We start from the raw sequence: 19,123 nt of genomic DNA, 5'->3' as shown, positions 1-19,123 counted from the left end.
TTGCTGTGTGAATGACTAATGCCAAATGAAACTGAATATCAATTAAAAAAATACACAGAGACTAAACTAGTTCAGTCTCAAATTATGCATGAGGTTGGTTTGATGAAAGCATGACCCATTGAAATGAAATCTAAGGCATGTTTTTAACCCTATGCATTGCAATGGTAGATTCTTCACAGTGCTCAAAAGCTAAAGGCAATTTTAGACAGTTCACTTTTTCAAGTGTGATGACAGGGATTCGAACCCACAGCCTGATGTCTTAGCCACTAGAATTTGAGTCTGCCTTTATTAAGTTGCTCGGCTTCGTCCATTATATATTAATTCGTGTTGTGATCAAATTTTGAAATTTTAGACATTGTGAGCAATCAAGTGAGTATTGCATTGGATTTGATTGAAGTTTATTAACCGTGTTCATTTTTCCCTCAACATGCATGCATTCAGGACATGTATGATTCCTATCAGAATGGTGAATGTTCAAGTGATGAAATGGAGGTAAACCCCAATCATGATATCATCCTGTTACACTCATCTCAAACTTTCAGTTTCATTTTCATCATCTGTTACTGTTATTATTCCACTTCATAATAATTATAATAAAAATAACCCATTTCTATATAGCGCTGTTCACGCCCGAGGGTGTCTCAAAGCGCTTCCGACATTATTACCCCTGGTCACTGGGCCTTAAATCATTCCTTAAACCATCTCAGCTCCCTGGGGAGTATACAGCCTGTGCGCAATATATGCGCTACTCAGCTAAACCAATCACAAGAACTATATCTGCCCTAACAGGTACCCATTTACCCCTGGGTGGAGAGAAGCAAGTATAGTAAAGTGTCTTGCTCAGGGACACAAGTGTGTCACGACCGGGATTCAAACTCATACTCTGCTCATGGCATGACTATCACTTCTGACCACGTCTTGTACAAGAAAATAATTCAAAAATAAAATACTGTTTTACATTATCACTCAAGAGCAATCAGTTTGAACCCAAGTCTCAACACTCCTGGGTGACAGGTCTTTTTCTTCAGCTCATCGCTCTGTACCACTTAATCGTATATCTTGTCTTTGTACCACAACATTCAAATCTCTTCTCAAAACTTATCTTTTGATGTCACAGGTTTTCAAGGACTAATTTTGTTGTGTTAGTTTTCTTTTGTTTCCTTTTTCGGTTTTACTGCGCCTCGAACACTCAGCAGGGTGGATATGTACGCATTACTAGTCTTTATTGTTATTGTTTTTTAAATAAAGACACTGGACACTATTGGTAATTGTCAAAGACCAGTCTTCTCACTTGGTGTATCTCAACATATGCATAAAAAAAAAAAAACTGTGATAGTTTGAGGTCAATTGGTCGTCAGAGTTGCGAGATAATAATGAAAGTAAAAACACCCTCGGTCCACCGAAGTTGTGTGCTTTCAGATGCTTGATGATTTTGAGACCTCAAAATCTAATTCTGAGGTTTCGCAATAAAAGTTGTTGAAAATATCTTCTTTCTCAAACACTAAGTCACTTCAGAGGGAGCCGTTTCTCACAACGTTTTATGCTGTTAACCTCTCCCCATTACTCGTAACCAAGTAAGTTTTATGCTAATAATTATTTTGAGTAACTACCGATAGTGTCCACTGTCTTTAAAGAGTACAGTACAGAAAAGTAAAGATTTATGAAGTTGAAAATAAATATAATATGACACTGCGAAAGGGATCCATTTTAGAAGAAGAGCTTGTGAGGCAACGGTCCCTTGAGGCATTGAGACATAGAATAACAATTTGTTGTAATTGAATTACAAACCTACCTACTCACCCAATCCTTAATTTATCTGATTACTCTTCTAACCCTAATCCTAATACTTTGTTTTTTACTTCTGTTAACGAGTATGAGGTAATTGACTTTGTTCAACAAATTGTAAAACAAAAAGAGCTTTGGATATGACTTGGTAAATATTTCCATTGTTAAAAAGTCTATCTCAAGGGATTGTTGACCAGGCTATTAATTAGTTGAATTGTCAAAATAATGTTGTTAAACCATGACTTGTTTTTAATGGTATATTGTGGGAGGTAATTTGTGTTTCCACTAGTTCAAAAAGGAAAGCATTTTAAAGGTTTTTTTTCTCAGGGTGATTGGTACTGTTTGTGTTTTCACAATTTTAAAATGTGCATTTGCTTGAACACGCTACAGAAACCGAGCCATCCATGTCAAGACCAAGGACAGATTATATGTTACTAAAACACACATTGATTAGTTTCAATTTGAATGCTCACTCATAATAAAATTCATACCTTATACATATTCATGATCGAGAGTTGAAGTCTTACTGTTTCAATCACTATCACATGACAGATGCACTGTGGGGTTTTTACATTATTTTGCATATTGGGGAACTTCATTGGCTACCAATTAGAGAACGAATCCTTTTTAAGATTACTCTTGTTTTTAATGCTTGAACAAAACTACACCTCATATTTCCACTTTAGGATAACATTACACTCTTCCGCAATTTTTTGGGTCCACAACTTGCTTGATTGTTCCCCGAGCAAACAAAGTTCTAGGTAAAAAAGCTGTCAGTGTAGCTGGGCCAATGATTTGAAACAATCTCTCTACTGCCATTAGGGAATCTGTTTCTCTATCTGCATTTTGTGAAGTTCTAAAGACTCACCTTTTTCCATGGTAATTGCTTCCATGCGCAATGATCTTGATGGAATAGCGCCTTTTAAATTTTAATTGTTATACAATAATGTTATGTATGTGAAAGTAGATTGTTGCACGCTTAACAGTCATGCATAGGGTTGCATGCATAGTAGCCTGTTGCATGGATCAAATGTGAAAATAACTGATATATGTTTATGATACCCTGTGGGTTATTAATCATTCCTACATTAAGTAAGTTTGCATATGACTTGTGTATTGATGTGTACTTGCAAGAATGTTGTGTCACAAAAGTAGCCTGTTTACCTGTTGTAAATTAGGGTGTCATCGCCAAGTGGTTTGGAGCATCAAATTCAAGTCCTGATGGTTTAGTCATTGGGGTCTGGGTTCAAATCCTGGTTAGGACACACTTTTGTCCTTCAGCAAGACGCTTCACTATAATCATAATGCATAATTGCTTCTCTTCACCCAGGGGTATATAAATGGGTACCTGTGAGAGTAGAGGTTTATATTGTGTTTGAAAAAACCTTTGGAGCGCCACAGCGTCCCTGAGCTGTATTCTCATATTTACATAGGGGTTTTTTGTCCATAAATGTCAGCTTTTTTATACTGCAGTGTAGAGATGAGGGCTAGAAGATTTGTATCAAAGATTCCGATATTGTTGACAAATTGTTGACATGAAATGAAGAAGAAAGAGACAAAGCAGGAGACTGAAAGTCACTTGTACACAGAGAGGAAGGGGATTTGGAGAGTTTGTGTTGTAAATCCTAACGACTAACTTTAAACAATAATGACAACTTTAGACAACCCCTTTATTTATAAGAGCATAAAAAAAAATTCCACAGAGTAGCAGGAATTGTGTTGATATTATTTTATAGTAGTTACTTTTATCAGTGTCTTTTTGTTGAGCTCTAAAACATGTTTCTATTTTAATTTCAGGGTGTTACAACGACAGACTCTGACACTCCTGCTAAGAAAGCACGCTCAGATCTTGCCCTAACCACCCCACCAGTTACAACACCAGATGAGTCTAAAGCTGGTGGTGCCAAAGCTTTCTTCCGCGGAATAGGTCTTAAAGTCAGTACAGCTCTTGGACGTCAGAAATCCACAGGTGCCAAAACACCACAATCTCCAGAGCCAGGGGCTAAGGAAGAAGCACCTCTCCTAGACATCCCACCGGAAGAGAGAATGTCACTAAGTGCTCTACTGCGTACTTTACAAAATATAGAGACCACGTCTGGGACAATCATCAACAAAGCAGCAGCCTTGCGAGTTTTGTTTCAAGGCTCTGCGGCAGATTCAGCGGGTCTTGGCAAGCCAGCTGGTGAAGTAGAAAAGGGACTTGAAGGAATGACATCCGCCCTGGAGCACCTCAGCTTTGCTGAAAACTTACAATTGAAGGTGAAGGAAAATGAAGAGAGTGAAAGGTTGATGAAAGAGGAGATTGCCAGGAAAAAGAAGGAGAAAGAAGAGGCTCTGATGAGGCAGGAAGAAGAAGAACAGCGACAGAAGGAAGCTGAGCAGAGAAGACAAGATGAAGAAGAACAAGAACAGAAAGATGAAGAGGACAGACAGAAAGAAGAAGATAGGTTGAAGGAGGAGGAGCAAGCCAGAAAGGCTAAAGAGGAGGCTCTTCGGCTTGCTGAAGAGGCTCAAGCTGAAGAAGAGAAGATTTGGGAATCTAGTGATGAGAAGAATGAATCAGCAGAGATGGTCGATCAAGATGAGCCATCTGCCCAAGTTGCAACCCCAGAAAGCACTGAGGCCAAGGAAAGTTCACCCGACAACTCTGAACCCATGATTGTTGAAAACGGAAAAGAAAATAGTGTCGCCGAGGATGAAGCAGCAGAAGAGACAACGGAAGGCGGTGACACAACAGAAAATGGAGGTGATAAAGATGATGTTGTTATGAAAGATGTACCTAAGTCTCCAACAGTCAAAGATGACTCGGATATTCACTTGTAACTCACTGTTCAGGCTGACACAACATTTGCTCTTAAAAATGTACAGTAGTTTGAAAGGGGTTCCCAAGATAGCCTTATTGTCATGGAGTAGTTATCTTGTTTGATTCCACCTCCCTTTAAAATCAGTGTATGGCTGTTTTTGAAACGACGACTTTGGCTAGAGTTGCGGCTAGATCTCTCATGTCTGCCTATTCTTCAACACTGGCAGACGCGCTGATCTAGCCGTAGCTGTAGCCAAAGGGGCCGTTTCAGACACAGCCTATCCAAAGCAGGGAGGGAAGATACATGTAGTCTGGCTCCATTTTGAGTAATGACACTCACTGCTATGGTGTCGTGTCCATACAGGGAACATGACCAAGATGGTTTGCACCATGATAACAAGCTTGTGTTGTTAAATAAAAAATATTGAGTGAAATTAAACAAATTGTTTGATTGTAAATCTTGACACAGCTTTGAGCGTCATGCAGGAGGCAGAGTCAATTAGCCGTTTAAATTTTAGATTTGAGTTTTGTTTGTTACAATTATGTGCTGGATCACAAGTTACTGCTTTGAAATCCTCTGATAGTGGCAGAGGCTATGTCACATGATTCGGGTAAGCTTTTGCGTAGTTACATTCTGAATGAAGTGTATTGCACAATGGTACCAGGGTTTGCTCATCTGGAGGTTGCAATGAAATAGCTTGCCCAGAACCATTTTAACATACCAACTATTACTAAAGTCTGAGGAATTCAAATGTCAGTAGTTACTTGTAACTAAGCAAGTCATTGTACCAGACAATATTCCAGTCTAGCTCACAAATTGCTTATTTGCAACAATTGCTTTTATACCCCAATCTTTACTCTGGTGCCCTAAAAAAAACGCGATAAAATGCTTTGTCTGCTTGATGACAAGATAGTGAACTTGGGCTGAAATGGGAAAGTTCAGTGGACGCCAATTTAGCAAGCTACATGTACCCTTTTGATGAAACAGTAGATCAGTGCAGATGACCTTCAATATCAATGGTATAATAAAACAATTGCTAGCTGAATTGGTGCCCATGCAACATTCTTGTTTCACGCTCCAGTAATAGATAAAGCCCTAAGACTTCGGAGCTCTATAGACTTTGCTTTTGATGCTTAAGCAATAGTGGGATACTGACGTTTTTGTACTTACCAAGTAATCTCATTTATCATTGATTCATTCTAATATAAGTTAGTATGATTTCTTTGCTCTGCTACGCAAATTGCTTTAGTAATTTGCATGCCTTTTAAACAATGGACAGAGTCCACATTTTAAGAACTAGAAATGCCTACAATTGTTAACAATTGTTTTTGAGCAATTGCTTTGTTGTGCAGATGTTCTTCATTTTTTACAGGTATCTTTCAAAGCTGGAGATGTGGGAACCAGCCATTAACATTTTTCACCATAGGATGGCCGGTAACCTTTTTCTACACATTTTGTGTGTCAACCAATTATTGGTGTGCCTGAAATGGGACTAGTGCAACAGTTTGCCCAGTCTCCAGTCAGAAAACACTTTTTTATTGTCCAGCTTTTGGCCTTTGAAATGTTCCCAAAGACATTGTACATACATTTTGTGCTTTTTGAACAAAACTTATGGCCTTGCCCCTTATAAAAAAAAAATCCTGTACTGTTTTATAAAAAAAAGATTAAGAAATTTGTTTGTCATGTTGCTTATTAATCACTTTACCGTGGCGTTAAACTTATTTGTGAACATATGCAATCGGTTTACAAATTCAACTCGACAGTTGTACAAATGCTTCAATAAAACGATGTACTTTTTGTGTACTTAATATTTTTAATTTTTGTAAATTTAAGTCTTCTTTGTACGGCAATATTTTTAAGTGGGATTTCATTTTGAAATAAATATCAATAGAATTTGTACTTAGGCATTTACATGAAATAGTTATACTCAGAACAAGTATTTTTAAACAGAATTACATTATCCAGTTTAGAGGGATTTTTTAAACGCATATTCAGTTAAAATTAAGTAGTTTACGTTTAACGATACATGTACACATACATGTACATGTAGTTATATTCATGTACATGTATTAGAGCAATATTCAAAGTATGTTAAATGTTTAAGGTTTTTGTTTAATAGTTTAAACTAACTTTATTTGTACTTGTTGTGATGTACTGTTGCCTTTCATACCAAAGTCAACACCAGTGGTCCTGAAGCACACTTGCAAGATGGTTGCTCTTAAAGACACTGGACACTATTGGTAATGACTAATCTTCTCAGTTGGTGTATCACAACATATGCACACACAAAAAACTATAAAAAATTTGAGCTCAACTGGTCGTCGAAGCTGCAAGATATAATGAAAGAAAAAACACCCTTGTCACACAAAATTGTGCGCTTTCAGATGCTTGATTTCGAGACTTCAAAATCTAATTCTGCGGTCTCAAAATCAAATTCCTTAAAAGTTACTTCTTTCTCGAAATTTATGTTACTTCAGAGGGAGCCGTTTGTCACAATTTTTTTTTTTTTACTTTCAACAGCTCCCCATTACTTATTACCAAGTAAGGTTTAATGCTAATAATTAATTTTAGTATTTACCAATAGTGTCCACTGCCTTTAAAGCCATTGGACCCTTTCGGTACAGGAAAAACAAAAAGTTCACAGATTTACAAATAACTTACAGGGTTAACAGAAGGTAGTGGTGAAAGACTTCCCTTGAAATATTATTCCATGAAATGCTTTACTTTTTCAGGAAACAGTAAACAATATAAATTCTCGTTAACGAGAATTACGGATTAATTTTAAACACATGTCATGACACGGCGAAACGCGCGGATACACGGGTGGGTTTTCCCATTATTTTCTCCAGACTCCGATGACCGATTGAGCCTAAATTTTCACAGGTTTGTTATTTGATATAGAAGTTATGACACACGAAGTGTTGGTCTTGGACAATAGTGTTTACCGAAAGGGTCCAATGGCTTTAAGTGAGGCTGTGTTTCTCACTGGTACCCTAGTCTTCCAAGATGATCCAGTTGTGTGTCTCATAGTACAAGCACATGGTAGTCACAAACACTTGTTTATATAATAAGATCAAGTATTCATTGCGGCTGTTGAATGTTAAGAACAATACATACATGTACAAGTATAATCTTTTCACCTCTGTCTCAAAGGTCAGATTCCAAATGGGATGGGGGAGAGGGAATGGACATCTATTCAGGGTAGAAGGGGCCTTCAAATTATTTGAATTTGTACAACTCACTCCATTTACATGTATACAATGGAAATTAATATCTGTGTAATATTTTTCACATGTTTGTTTTATTTATTTGATCTTATTTTGTTGGGAAGCTGGGGGTTTTCTGAGATTTTGTTAATGCCCAAAAATTGCCAGTAGTAGACCTTGATCCTATGCTTGACTTGCAGTTCTTGTTTTATAACAATTCGGTCAGATCCCCTTGTTGTTTATTACTGATAAAAAAGTACTGATTTTATTGCACTCCTAAAGTAGCTCATAATTCTGCAGTAAGCAGAGACATGACAGTGAGACCCAAGTTGGTGACAATTTTGCACTATACACTATACCTAAGATGATTTATACTCAAGCAGTTCCCCAACGGCGACTCCGGCTACAGCTACGCGCGAACGTCTACCTATAATTCTTCAGAACTGGCAGAGCTGATCTAGCTGTGGTAGCTGTTGAAATGTTGCCAAATACCATTGCCACTATTGGTAATTACTCAAAATAATTATTAGCATAAAACCTTGGTAACAAGTAATGGGGAGCTGTTGATACGTAGTATAAAACATTGTGAGAAACACTTCTTCTGAATGAAGTAACAAATTTTTTGAGAAAGCTTATTGGAATCAATGTTATTCAAATTTAGCCTGCCCATTCAAATTATAAAGCAGCAAATTTTAGTCTTTTGAAACCAGTGTGGCTTCATACAATCACAAACCAGCGCCTTCGTCAAACTACCGTGCAACCAAGATAAACTGATTACCAAACTGACATTCGACAATCTCAACTATCAGTTCTTCCTTTTGATCTTCTTCATTTTAGAATATTGTTTCACCCACCAAGTACGCTTATATTAGTTTTGTTTAAGCTTAGGAACTGCTCTCTATGCTTATGAAAGGTTCTGGTTGATGGTGGATTGTATTTTGTGTTGTCTTCCTTTTAGTAACAACATGTTGTATTTTGATGTTTATTTTAAACTGTCATTCTTGTATGCATAATCAGTATCAAATTAAGAAATGTACAACATAGTTAACACTCGATTTCACACAAAAATGAGATATATATTAATTGCCAATCATGGCTAAAGGCTGCGTCACACGGGTCCGTTAAAGATACTGGACACTATTGGCAGTTGTCTAAGACAAGTCTTCTCACTTGCTGTATCTCAACAAATGCATAAAATAACAAACCTGTGAAATCTTCAGCTCAATCGATCATCGAAAATGCGAGTTAACAATGAAAGAAAAAAAAACACAAAGTTGTGTGCTTTCAGATGCTTGATTTCGAGACATCAAGTTCTAAATCTGAGGTCTCGAAATCAAATTCGTGGAAAATTACTTCTTTCTCGAATACTAAGTTACTTCAGAGTGAGCCGTTTCTCACCATGTTTTATACTATCAACCTCTCCCCATTACTCGTTACCAAGTAAGGTTTTATGCTAATATTTATTTTGAGTAATTACCAATAGTGATCAAAATGCACGCCCTCGATCGGTGGGCGTAATCTGCGTCCAGCAATTCAACCAATTAAGAGGGCTTGCTTTTTTATCGTTCTTGTTTTTGTTTTCATAATCGGGGCCTGTGTGACCAGGCCTTAAAAGGCTTTTCTTAAGTTATGTCAGCCATTCTGAACTTATCTCATCCATTTTAACCAACTTGTATTTTTAATGAAAATCACATTGATGTACCTAGTTGGTAGAGGTATATCTCAGGCATTGGAAACAGTGCTTCCATGCGAATTCGTTAACTGTTTCAAGCTCGATAGTTCTTACCTCCTGATGCTATTCTCTACATGTACCTGAATAAGATAGCTATACATGAACATCCCCTACTGGAGTACTGTTGTCACATTTAGACGGAGCTTCTGCCTGTCACTTATCTTTTGGTGAAGGGTTGTGATCAACGTTACAACCTGCACAGCACAAGTCTTACAAAAACATTAAATATCTGATTTAGTATAACTCATGGGCACCCCTGCTTAATCTTTGCATGTGAAATATATGTATATTATGTTATTTTTATAGTCTACATCTAGCAACTTTGTGTTTTAACTCAGTTCTATTGAAGTGTAATGTTATCTACAAGGAATTTTTCAGTTTCTCTGGGCCGTTTTTTTCTTCTTCTTTCTGAAACAAAATAAGTCATGACGATTTGTTTTTTCTCCAACATTTTGTTTTAACTTGTGCCAAATTTCATAGAGCTATTAAGCAACATCATTGCTTCTGCTGTGGACAAATAAACTAGGAACCAGTTACGAGCAGCACACATTGGCATGATATTTTAGCTGTTAACCTTTTTTCTTGATAAGCCAAATTGTTTCAAGCTATTATTTTTGTGCTTTGTAGCTCTTTGAAATTATTCACAGAAGAGAATGAAATGTAACCAAAGCGTTCACTAATTGTTTCTTTTTTGATTGATAAGTTGTTTATTTTGTCGATGTTGTACTTTTGTAGACTGTACACAATCTGAAGAAAGTTATGTTAAAGTGATATAAGCCATGTAATGTTTGGTGCGAACACAGACTAATTTACTTGAATGAGGATTTTAACCTTCTACCTCTGGGAGTGAGTGCTCTACTTGAGCTATCTGGCTCTATGTTGGCACTATTTTAGCAATATCTTTGTGGTTTATTACTTAAAGTGTAATGAAATAGAAATATCATTTATCATGAAGCCATGTTACTTGTTTTTTCTATTCAATCTAATGCAGCCAAAGCAAGGCTAAATGGGAAAACAAGTCTGGTCCCTCTCTGTCAAATTGAATGAAAGCTGTAATATTTACTGAACACAAGATGTCATGATAAAGGCCTTTAGGGAAATCTGGCATTGTTTTTGCCCAATATACAGAATTTAAGAGCCATAACATTATAATTTGTAAATTTTTACTTGTTTGAATGAATATAACCAATGTTTATATTATTGTGAATTAAACAAGTGACGGTTGGCGTTTGAATCACCACTTGGGTCGATGTAGTGAGTGACTGAGTGAGTGAACTTAATTTGATGAGGCATTAGTCCAACAAGAGAGAACTACATGTACTTTTGGTGTTTGGGTTTATACTACCACGCAATCCATAACAGAAAAATGCTTACATAATCAATTATGCTAAGTACATGTAGGCTCATTTGTAACTGGCCTATTCCTCAGTTAAAACAAATGTCTTAAACAAATTGGTGGTAGTTGGATTAATAATAATGCAGGTTTAGGGTTGAACAAAGAAACATTGACTAGATCAGGAGTTGAACCTGACCTCCGGATTAACGTGCTGGAGGTGAACAGTTCAAGTTTTGCTCTAGTATTGTTTTTGTTCTACACTCAATTATTTGTAATCTACACAGTAAGTTTTCTTTATTTATGTAATAAAACAGATTTGCTAGCTGTTCAATAAGCAGTTTTAAATTTGAGAAAATATCATTTGAAGATTTCTCAGAATTAATGATGGGTATTTCATTTGGTGTAATCAAAATAAGCTTATATATTATACCCAGTCACTGGGCCAGTCACTCTTAAATCTAATTTGCCTTTTGTGAAAAAATAATAAATTAACTAAACGATTCACGGAATTGTGAGCCTCCAGGTTAACAAGTTATAATTTAAATCGTTTCTAAAATGTTGAATCTTAGTGTTTGCTTAATTGAAATGTAATAACGGACTGTAACAATATTGGTATTGAATCCATCCCAATGTAGTTTTAACATTTTACAAGTGATATTTTGTAATGGTATATTTTTAAAGCCATTGCAGAACAATGCGTTATTTGGCAGAAGCTAGTCTTGTACTTATTCAATTAACTTAATTGCTATGTTATCGGTTATACTTGTTGCAATTTCAATAAATGATAACTTTACTAAAAGTTTGAGTTTCCATGCATTTAAATTTTTTTTAACCAACTTTTATTTCTTCAATTAGAAACAATGGAACCCAACTGAGGCTGTGACGAAAGCAAATGGTCTGTTACCTCATTTGTTGTATGAATATGGGCTGTGATGAAAGCAAATGGTCTGTTATGAAAGCAAATGGTCTGTTACCTTATTTGCTGTAGGAATATCAGCTTTTGGGATAGATATTACCAACAAGGGAACTTGACCAAGATCAGCAGGTGCCCAGGTAGAATCAAGTTGTCCGAGTACATGTAGTTGCAACTTTTTAGTTAAAGAGTTAAATTTTAAACAAATATAATTTTAGCAAAACTAGCTTAATCTTTTTCCAATTTTCCCAAGCCAAACCTCGGTTGAACCGGGTCAGTAGCTTCCTGTACAGTCTACCCGATTGAGCAAACGGGTCTCCCCCTGTTCTTTGTACTTGGGGAAAATTGTTCACATTTGGCTTTGTCTATTACAGTAATACATCTGGACATTGTAAGGGACTAGGTAGTGTCTTCTACAATGTTCTAAGGCGACATTTGTACTTTTTAGTAAATTTCATTCGATGATCTCAATAGTTGTTAGTGGAATGTGATGACATGACTAGACATTGGATGGGGACCAGGGCCAAATTTCATGGCTCTGCCATAAGCAAAGAATCGGGGCTTGCAGAAGCAGGGAATTCGGTGCTTACATTGAGCGCATTTCTCACGTTAGGAGGGAGTTTGGCTTGTGCGCACTACAAGTTACTAAACATTTTTCGCTCACACAGTTAGCGCAGAAATTCAGTGCTTGCATGAGAATGGAGAATGGTAAACGTAAGCGCAGACTTCAGCAGTAAGCAGAGCCATGAAATTGGGCCCATGTACATGTAGCATGGGAAATGTCTTCTATGGAAAATATTTCAGTAAATTACACTTCTTTGGAATACATCACCTTTTCATTTAGTCTATGCCCTATAACTGGACACTTTAATCCCATATCATTGTGAATGAACTGCATCCACAGTCCAATACATACATTTAAAACTGAACACAACTGTCAATGTTTATTATAAACTCTGTAATACAGGAACACCTATAGATGCATGTGATTGGAAATAGAAAAAAGTGTAAGAATTTAGTTATTTTTTAAAATAAGGGCATACTTTTGTTTTAGTTGAGCACCAAACTGTTGTTAATAACACACAATCTTTGCTCTATTAATAAAATATGATGCATGTGTTATAAAGCAGGTTATGAATGGGTCACTCTAGAAATGAGATCATGGTTGAACCTTTTCGCAAATACCATTGCTTAAGCGCAAACGGTTGAATGAGGTGCATGCTGGTCTAGCTAGTGATCAGATTTGATAGCTAGCTAGACCAGCATGCACCTCATTCCACGTCTATTGTGCGCGTAGCGAGTATTTGGGGTAAGGTCTATATTGTTTTAAGCAGAAAGCAAAGCCTGGGAGTATAACCCTATGCAAATAAAGATTTTGGAAAGGTACAAAACATTGTACATGACAGAACATGATAGATTAAGCTGAAAGTAAAGCCTGGTCAGATTACAGTGTCAAGCAAAGGACTGCTTCTGCTACGCAAACATTCTCTTAGCAAACTTGTGGACCATGAACTTGGCCCTAATTTCAACCTAATACTACAAGCTGAAACCTCGCCCAAATAACGGAATGTCAACATTATTCTATATAAACAAAGACCTGCAAAAATAATCATCAAATTTCATGTTTTCCATCGCAATCACACATTTATATCAAATGTTACGGAATACAAGATCCCACTATGTGCAAGTATACATATACATTTATGTAAATATACTTCAATTTATCCTTGCTTACAGAAGCCTTCAAAATATTTGTCCATCTATAAATTCCCAGCTACTCTACGTCTACAACTACAGCTTGCATATTAAATACCGATTTCACCGATTTTCTTGATTCTTTTTTTTTGTCTTTCTTTGTTGTTTTTTTATAATAATCTAGTTATAATAAAGCAGCAGATGGCATTTTTTATAATTGTTGAGTACTGAAACAGCCATGAGGGTACATGAATCATTAACTAGAACAAAAACTCCTTGCTTGTATTTCTAAACATACGTCTGCTGTTAATTATGCTTGATCCCAAACCTACGCCACACACTCGCAAATTTCCATGCAGGATGAATATTTCCCACTTTGATTGTTTAATCCAAGAATAATAAATAATTGGCTCTTACGGCTTTAATTGATTGGTTTTAATACCCGAATCCAAACCCAACAACAGAAAGGAACACTCCATTACTGCTATTTCCCTTGGATTTTATCTCTCTGATCTCTAAAATATACAAACCGCCTGCCTATAATGCTACACTTTTTTTTACTTTTTCCAATCCATATTTCGAAGCAAAATTAAAACAGATTATTTAAACCTATAATTATTTTGATTATGCCCAAACAGGTATAAATTTCTTAGAAAATATTTTATCTAGGGAATAATAGGCTAAACGTGATAACAAAAAAGAAAAGAAAACAAGTTTTTTTTTTTTTTAATTAAAGTGATACTTTTTTCTACACATTTATCAATTCAAAAAGGAAATGTAAAAACACAAAAGCAAACTCACCCTTATAGACAACGTGTGGCACTTTAACATTAAACAGGTAACTTACTACAATCTTAGGTTCAACTTTTGCTGGAGACTTTTTTGAAGATAGGTGGCAGCACACAAACCCATAAGGACTTCTAGTTGTAAAATGAGGTGCATGTTGGTCCAGATTATGACTATTTGGTATATCTAGACCAGCATGCACCTCATTTTATGGCTAACACGCGTGTAAAACGCATTTGCAAACTGGTGCATTTTCAAAAAACTTACTGTCAGTCTGCTGCCACCTAGAGGCCCAACAAGTCCAGTTTTATGTGTATTAAACCATTGCTTGGCAAAAGATGCCTGTGTTTCAAAGCAGTTATTAAGAAGCCTTTGAGATAAAGCTAACTCAAGGCACTTCATTCATGTAAAATATCTCAATACATTTCTTTGCATTCATTGCCAGAAATGTCATTTCACATGGCATTATGTACAGCAACCTAACAAATGACAGTAATAAGGCAATCAAGATTTTTGGCATGTGCTTTATAACAAACTTTTTGAGGCAACGTAAACTTCTCCCCCACAACATGACAACAAACTGAACCACAACTCCATTGTATCTTGTAGGCCTATAGATTGAGTAATAAAGTGCTTGATTATCACTGATACGGCTAACTAAACCTCCATAAACCCTTTCACTTAGTTTTTTCTCTCCATTTTTAAATGCTTCAGTAATGCAAAAGTCATGTTATCAGTAGTGCAGTGGTTTGGGCATTTACTAAGACTGGAATTGGCAACAGGATCAGGATTAGTTTGCCCTTGGAGGTGTGGATTGGGATGGGTTTGTTGGATTACAAAGGACAAAGATTTCTTATTGGATACAATTTGCCCAAGCTACATGTAGATAAAAATAATATATGCTTCAAGCTTCAGAATACTCATAAAACAGATCTACAAATGACAACTTTAACCCATTTCTTAGTCAACAAGAATTCCTACATGGGCACTGAATCCCAACCCAATTGGTGCTACTGATACTTCACAAAATGCCAAAAAATAAAAGCGCGGTATGTGCACAGATGTTGCTACTGCAGTAATAGTGGTAGATAAGTTTATACACAGGTTTTTTTTTAAACAAAACAAAAATGCCTCTAAAAACATAAACAAACAAAATGACTTTCCAGTCTAAGTACCTTCTATCATTACTCTGATATTTATTTATTAATATTTTAAATATATATTTGGAAGTAATTTGCGTGGGGGGACCCAGAATAAACACAACAAAATAACTAACGACTTGATTTATAATTTCTGGGTTAACATTATCATGAAATCAACTAAAATGAATTAATAAAAAGTAACAACACAAAGTTCCTCATGACCAGTCCACGACAAGCCTTGACTGATGACAAATTGTTTTAAAAACAGTCAAGCATTGTAATTAAATTCTTTCTATTAAAAAAATCCATGCATGTTTTTGTTAACAGACAAGGCTCACAATGGACTTCACACGGGTGGTTGATTAATAAGCACCGATAACAGGCATAGAATTCAAGTCGAGTCTAACTGTAATTGTGTGTACAAGCCTACAGATTCCACCACAGTGCTTATTGTTCACACAACACAAATAGACCATTACCACACTGCAGCCATATTGGTCTGGTTCCTCGTTCGCATCAATAAATACACACCATGATTCTTATTCATTCATGCACAGGAACCAGACGGTTTTGCTTCTATCCTCAGCATGGATGTAAGGCCGTGTCCGAATTGGCAGCTAACATGTAAAGCTAAGGCTACTGCTAGATTTCTGCGTCATCATGCGTACAAGTATACACCAACCATAGCAACACCCTTAACAGCAGCTATAGCTGTAAACGCCAATTTGAATACGGCCCAAGATTCTAAAAAGACCATATCAAAGATGGCTGCCGTGTGATAATGGCCTCCTAGTCCCTTCCAAAGTGCAACCTACATTGTCAAAATACACACCAGAAGTGCAATGATGGTTTGAAATAATTCCAAACCATTGATATTGAAAATGGCAAAGTGGTAGTTGAAATCATTGGCACTGGGTGGAAAAGCTGAGGATCTCTTAATACAATGTGTCATGTACAACAAGGTTTTCTTCTGAGTTTGTTTGTTTACCATTTACATGTTCTCAAATTCATCTACTCTCTGCTTGGTATTTCCCAGGCGGATCTGCTTAAGGGTCTTGTACTTATCTCTTCCTGCTTTGACGTTCTCCTGGTGAAGTTTATCATTGTCTGTCTGAAATTTGGAATCCTGAGTCTCTTTTAATTCAATCTTCAGCATCTATGAATGGGACACACAAAGAAGCACCATTAGAAATCTACACATAAATAAATGATTGATCTAACAATGATAACTTTTAAATGTTTTAGAGAGTGGATAAAGAAGAACAAATTTGCCTAGAAATAGAAAGCAACCGAAATATTGCGCCATAGAATCTTGTAACCCTTTAAAAGGTGCTGTAAAGGAATAAGTGTCATACTTCAAAATGTAGCTCTGCAAACCCTACAGGAAAACATAAGTCCTGAGTCCTTTGAAACCCATCATGTGCGACAAAGCAATATAAGAACTCAGTGTTATTATTATTATCATCAAATGTGCAAACTCTGCTACATGAAACAGAAGTTGAATTCAGCTGAGATCTCAAATGCCCACGGGAACAGCAATTAACAAAATGCACATAGATCAGTTTGGTAAACAGAAGATAGATTAACTATTTTCCCTCCATCCTCTGTGCTCAATATTTTGCTTATCTTTGTAATATTTGTTATAAGTTGTATCTTGAGAAGAGTAGTACGAGTAGGATTTGAAACTGTGCATGGCGGAAATACGATATGGAAAGGTTTGCGGTAACACCATGTAATGACAATCTCTAATGAGTTGGGGTGGTTCTGAAAAGAACCTTTGGTTTCAACTCGACGTTTTGATCAGTATGCTCTGATCATCTTCTGGAGAAAGCTTTCTCCGGAAGCTTTCTCTGCAGCTTTCTCCAGAAGACGATCAGAGCATACTGATGGAAACGTTGAGTTAAAACCATAAGCTTCTTTTCAGAACCACCCCAACTCATAGAGATTTGTCAATACATGGTGTTACCGCAAACCGTTCCATAAGAGTAATATGAAATAAATGTTGACTTGAATTGAGTTAAACAAAGAAAAGGGAAAAATGTTGAGATATGTAAATGCTGACTTACATCGAGCTGCTCTTGGAGTCTCTTGTTCTTCTCTGCATTAGTGACACGTTCCAGCTCAGATTGATCTAAACGCATCTCATGATCAATCAGCATATCAGCTTCTTCTACTTCATCTTCTTTAGGCATGGTCTTGTGGGCAGATGCCAGAGCTTCCTCATAAGCCAGCGACTGTAAACGTTTCTCCTCCTCAGCAGCTGCCAACTGAAAAAACAACCATAACCAGATTCAATTACTCATCTATATCACTTATGCAGGGATGTGATAGTTGTTGAAACAAAAACTGAACTATGAGCACAAAGCGTGAAAGCTTGCAAGCGCAAAGCGTGGAAGCTTGCAAGTGCAAAAGCTTCAGAGTGCTGAAGCCTGCTTAGATACATTGATCTCTAGTTTGGAAAACCATACTCTGCAATCTGGGGTGTTCCATTATCCATATGGTATTATCTTCATTTTCTTATGAAAATGATTTAGTTACAAAGTACAGATATAGAAAATGGAATTCAAGTTAAAAACAGAGAAATCACATCCCCCTGTTTATGACTCATCTACAGCTTTCACAACTCCCTACTCATCTGTATCACTCAGAACTCATTACTCCTCTAAATCATAATAATATCAAAGTCTTATACAGCGCACGTATCTACCAAACAAGGTACTCAAGGCGCTGAGTATTATACAAACTTTCAGAAAGATAGGTTATTGCAGTGATGGATTTTGAGACCCAATTATTTAGCACCTTATAAGGGTTTACAAGGTGCTACGGCGCATTAAGCAGCCAGGAACACCGGGGCGAACCCCTTCTCTTTTCGATAAGTGCACTGGGTTCTTTTACATGCGTTACACAACACATGGGACTAACGGCTTTACGTCCCATCCGAAGGACGAAGCAATGGTCAAGTGTCTTGCTTAAGGACACAAGTGTCACGGCTGGGAATTCGAACCCACTATCTATTTACTTTAACCATTCATGACCCACATACCCACCAAGACTCATCTAAATAATTCATGACTCATTTAACCACTAGTCAACTTACCCTCAGAGTTAACTCCTCAGCTTCCATCTTCTTGCGTTCACTTTCCTCCAGGATTTGTCGATGTGCCTCTTCCTGTCTCCTTAATCGTTCTTCCGTCTCATGTCTAGCCATTGCTTCTTCTTCTTTCTCATGCTGTAGACGGATCAACTCCTTCTCTTCCTGCAAGTTCTGTTTCTCAAGTTCAAGACGCCGTTGCTCGATCTCAAAAGCTTCTCTCTCTGCTTGGGCCTTCTGCTCAGACAGCTCTTGAGCAGTCAGATTGGCTTTCTGGACAGCTGGAGTAAATCAAATGAAATCACAGGTTAAAGTCAAGCTCATTGCAACTGCAGCCATTCAGAGTAAGCACATTCAGACAGGACAGGCTTTAATATCAATGCCTGACAAAACATGCCCCCTTCTCTCCAAGTTTCACTCATACTTCACCAACTAATTTGATAAAAGCAAGGTGCTATTACATCCCTTCAAGTAAAATTGTGTTAATTTAAAGGGAAGGTACACGTTAGGTAATTACTCAAACAAACATTAACTTAAAAACGGACTTGGCAACGAGCATTGGAGAGCTGTTGATAGTATAAAACATTGTGGGAAACGACTCACTGTGAGGTAACGTAGTTTTTAAAAAAGAAG

General features: G+C 36.8%; 2 protein-coding genes across 6 annotated transcripts in view; one reads left to right on the top strand and one right to left on the bottom strand.

Annotated features, from left to right (window-relative positions):
- Positions 1 to 15,256, top strand: part of LOC139947116 (uncharacterized) — a 37,367-nt gene extending 22,111 nt beyond the window's left edge. Inside the window, exons 6-8 of one of the 3 annotated variants that reach the window (XR_011787319.1) lie at positions 442 to 492; positions 3,583 to 13,000; positions 13,074 to 15,256. Coding sequence is in view for 2 of the 3 variants with exons in the window: in XM_071944962.1 (XP_071801063.1) it covers positions 442 to 492; positions 3,583 to 4,608 (1,077 nt within the window). In the remaining variant the exon portion in view is untranslated. Of the gene's footprint in view, positions 1 to 441; positions 493 to 3,582 lie in introns of all 3 variants that reach the window. The other 2 variants (XM_071944962.1, XM_071944963.1) reach the window with 2 other exon arrangements.
- LOC139947115 (radixin-like) overlaps positions 12,610 to 19,123 on the bottom strand; it is a 32,901-nt gene continuing 26,387 nt past the window's right edge. For all 3 annotated transcript variants that reach the window (XM_071944958.1, XM_071944960.1, XM_071944961.1), the window contains exons 12-14: positions 18,497 to 18,771; positions 17,466 to 17,666; positions 12,610 to 16,555 (exon numbers count right to left, since the gene is read on the bottom strand). In XM_071944958.1, coding sequence (XP_071801059.1) covers positions 16,391 to 16,555; positions 17,466 to 17,666; positions 18,497 to 18,771 — 641 coding nt within the window. In that variant the 3' untranslated portion in view covers positions 12,610 to 16,390. The remainder of the gene's footprint in view (positions 16,556 to 17,465; positions 17,667 to 18,496; positions 18,772 to 19,123) is intronic.

Source organism: Asterias amurensis, chromosome 14 (assembly GCF_032118995.1).
Source record: "Asterias amurensis chromosome 14, ASM3211899v1".
Classification (NCBI taxonomy): Eukaryota; Metazoa; Echinodermata; class Asteroidea; order Forcipulatida; family Asteriidae; genus Asterias; species Asterias amurensis.
This window is presented reverse-complemented; position numbering and strand designations above follow the sequence as displayed.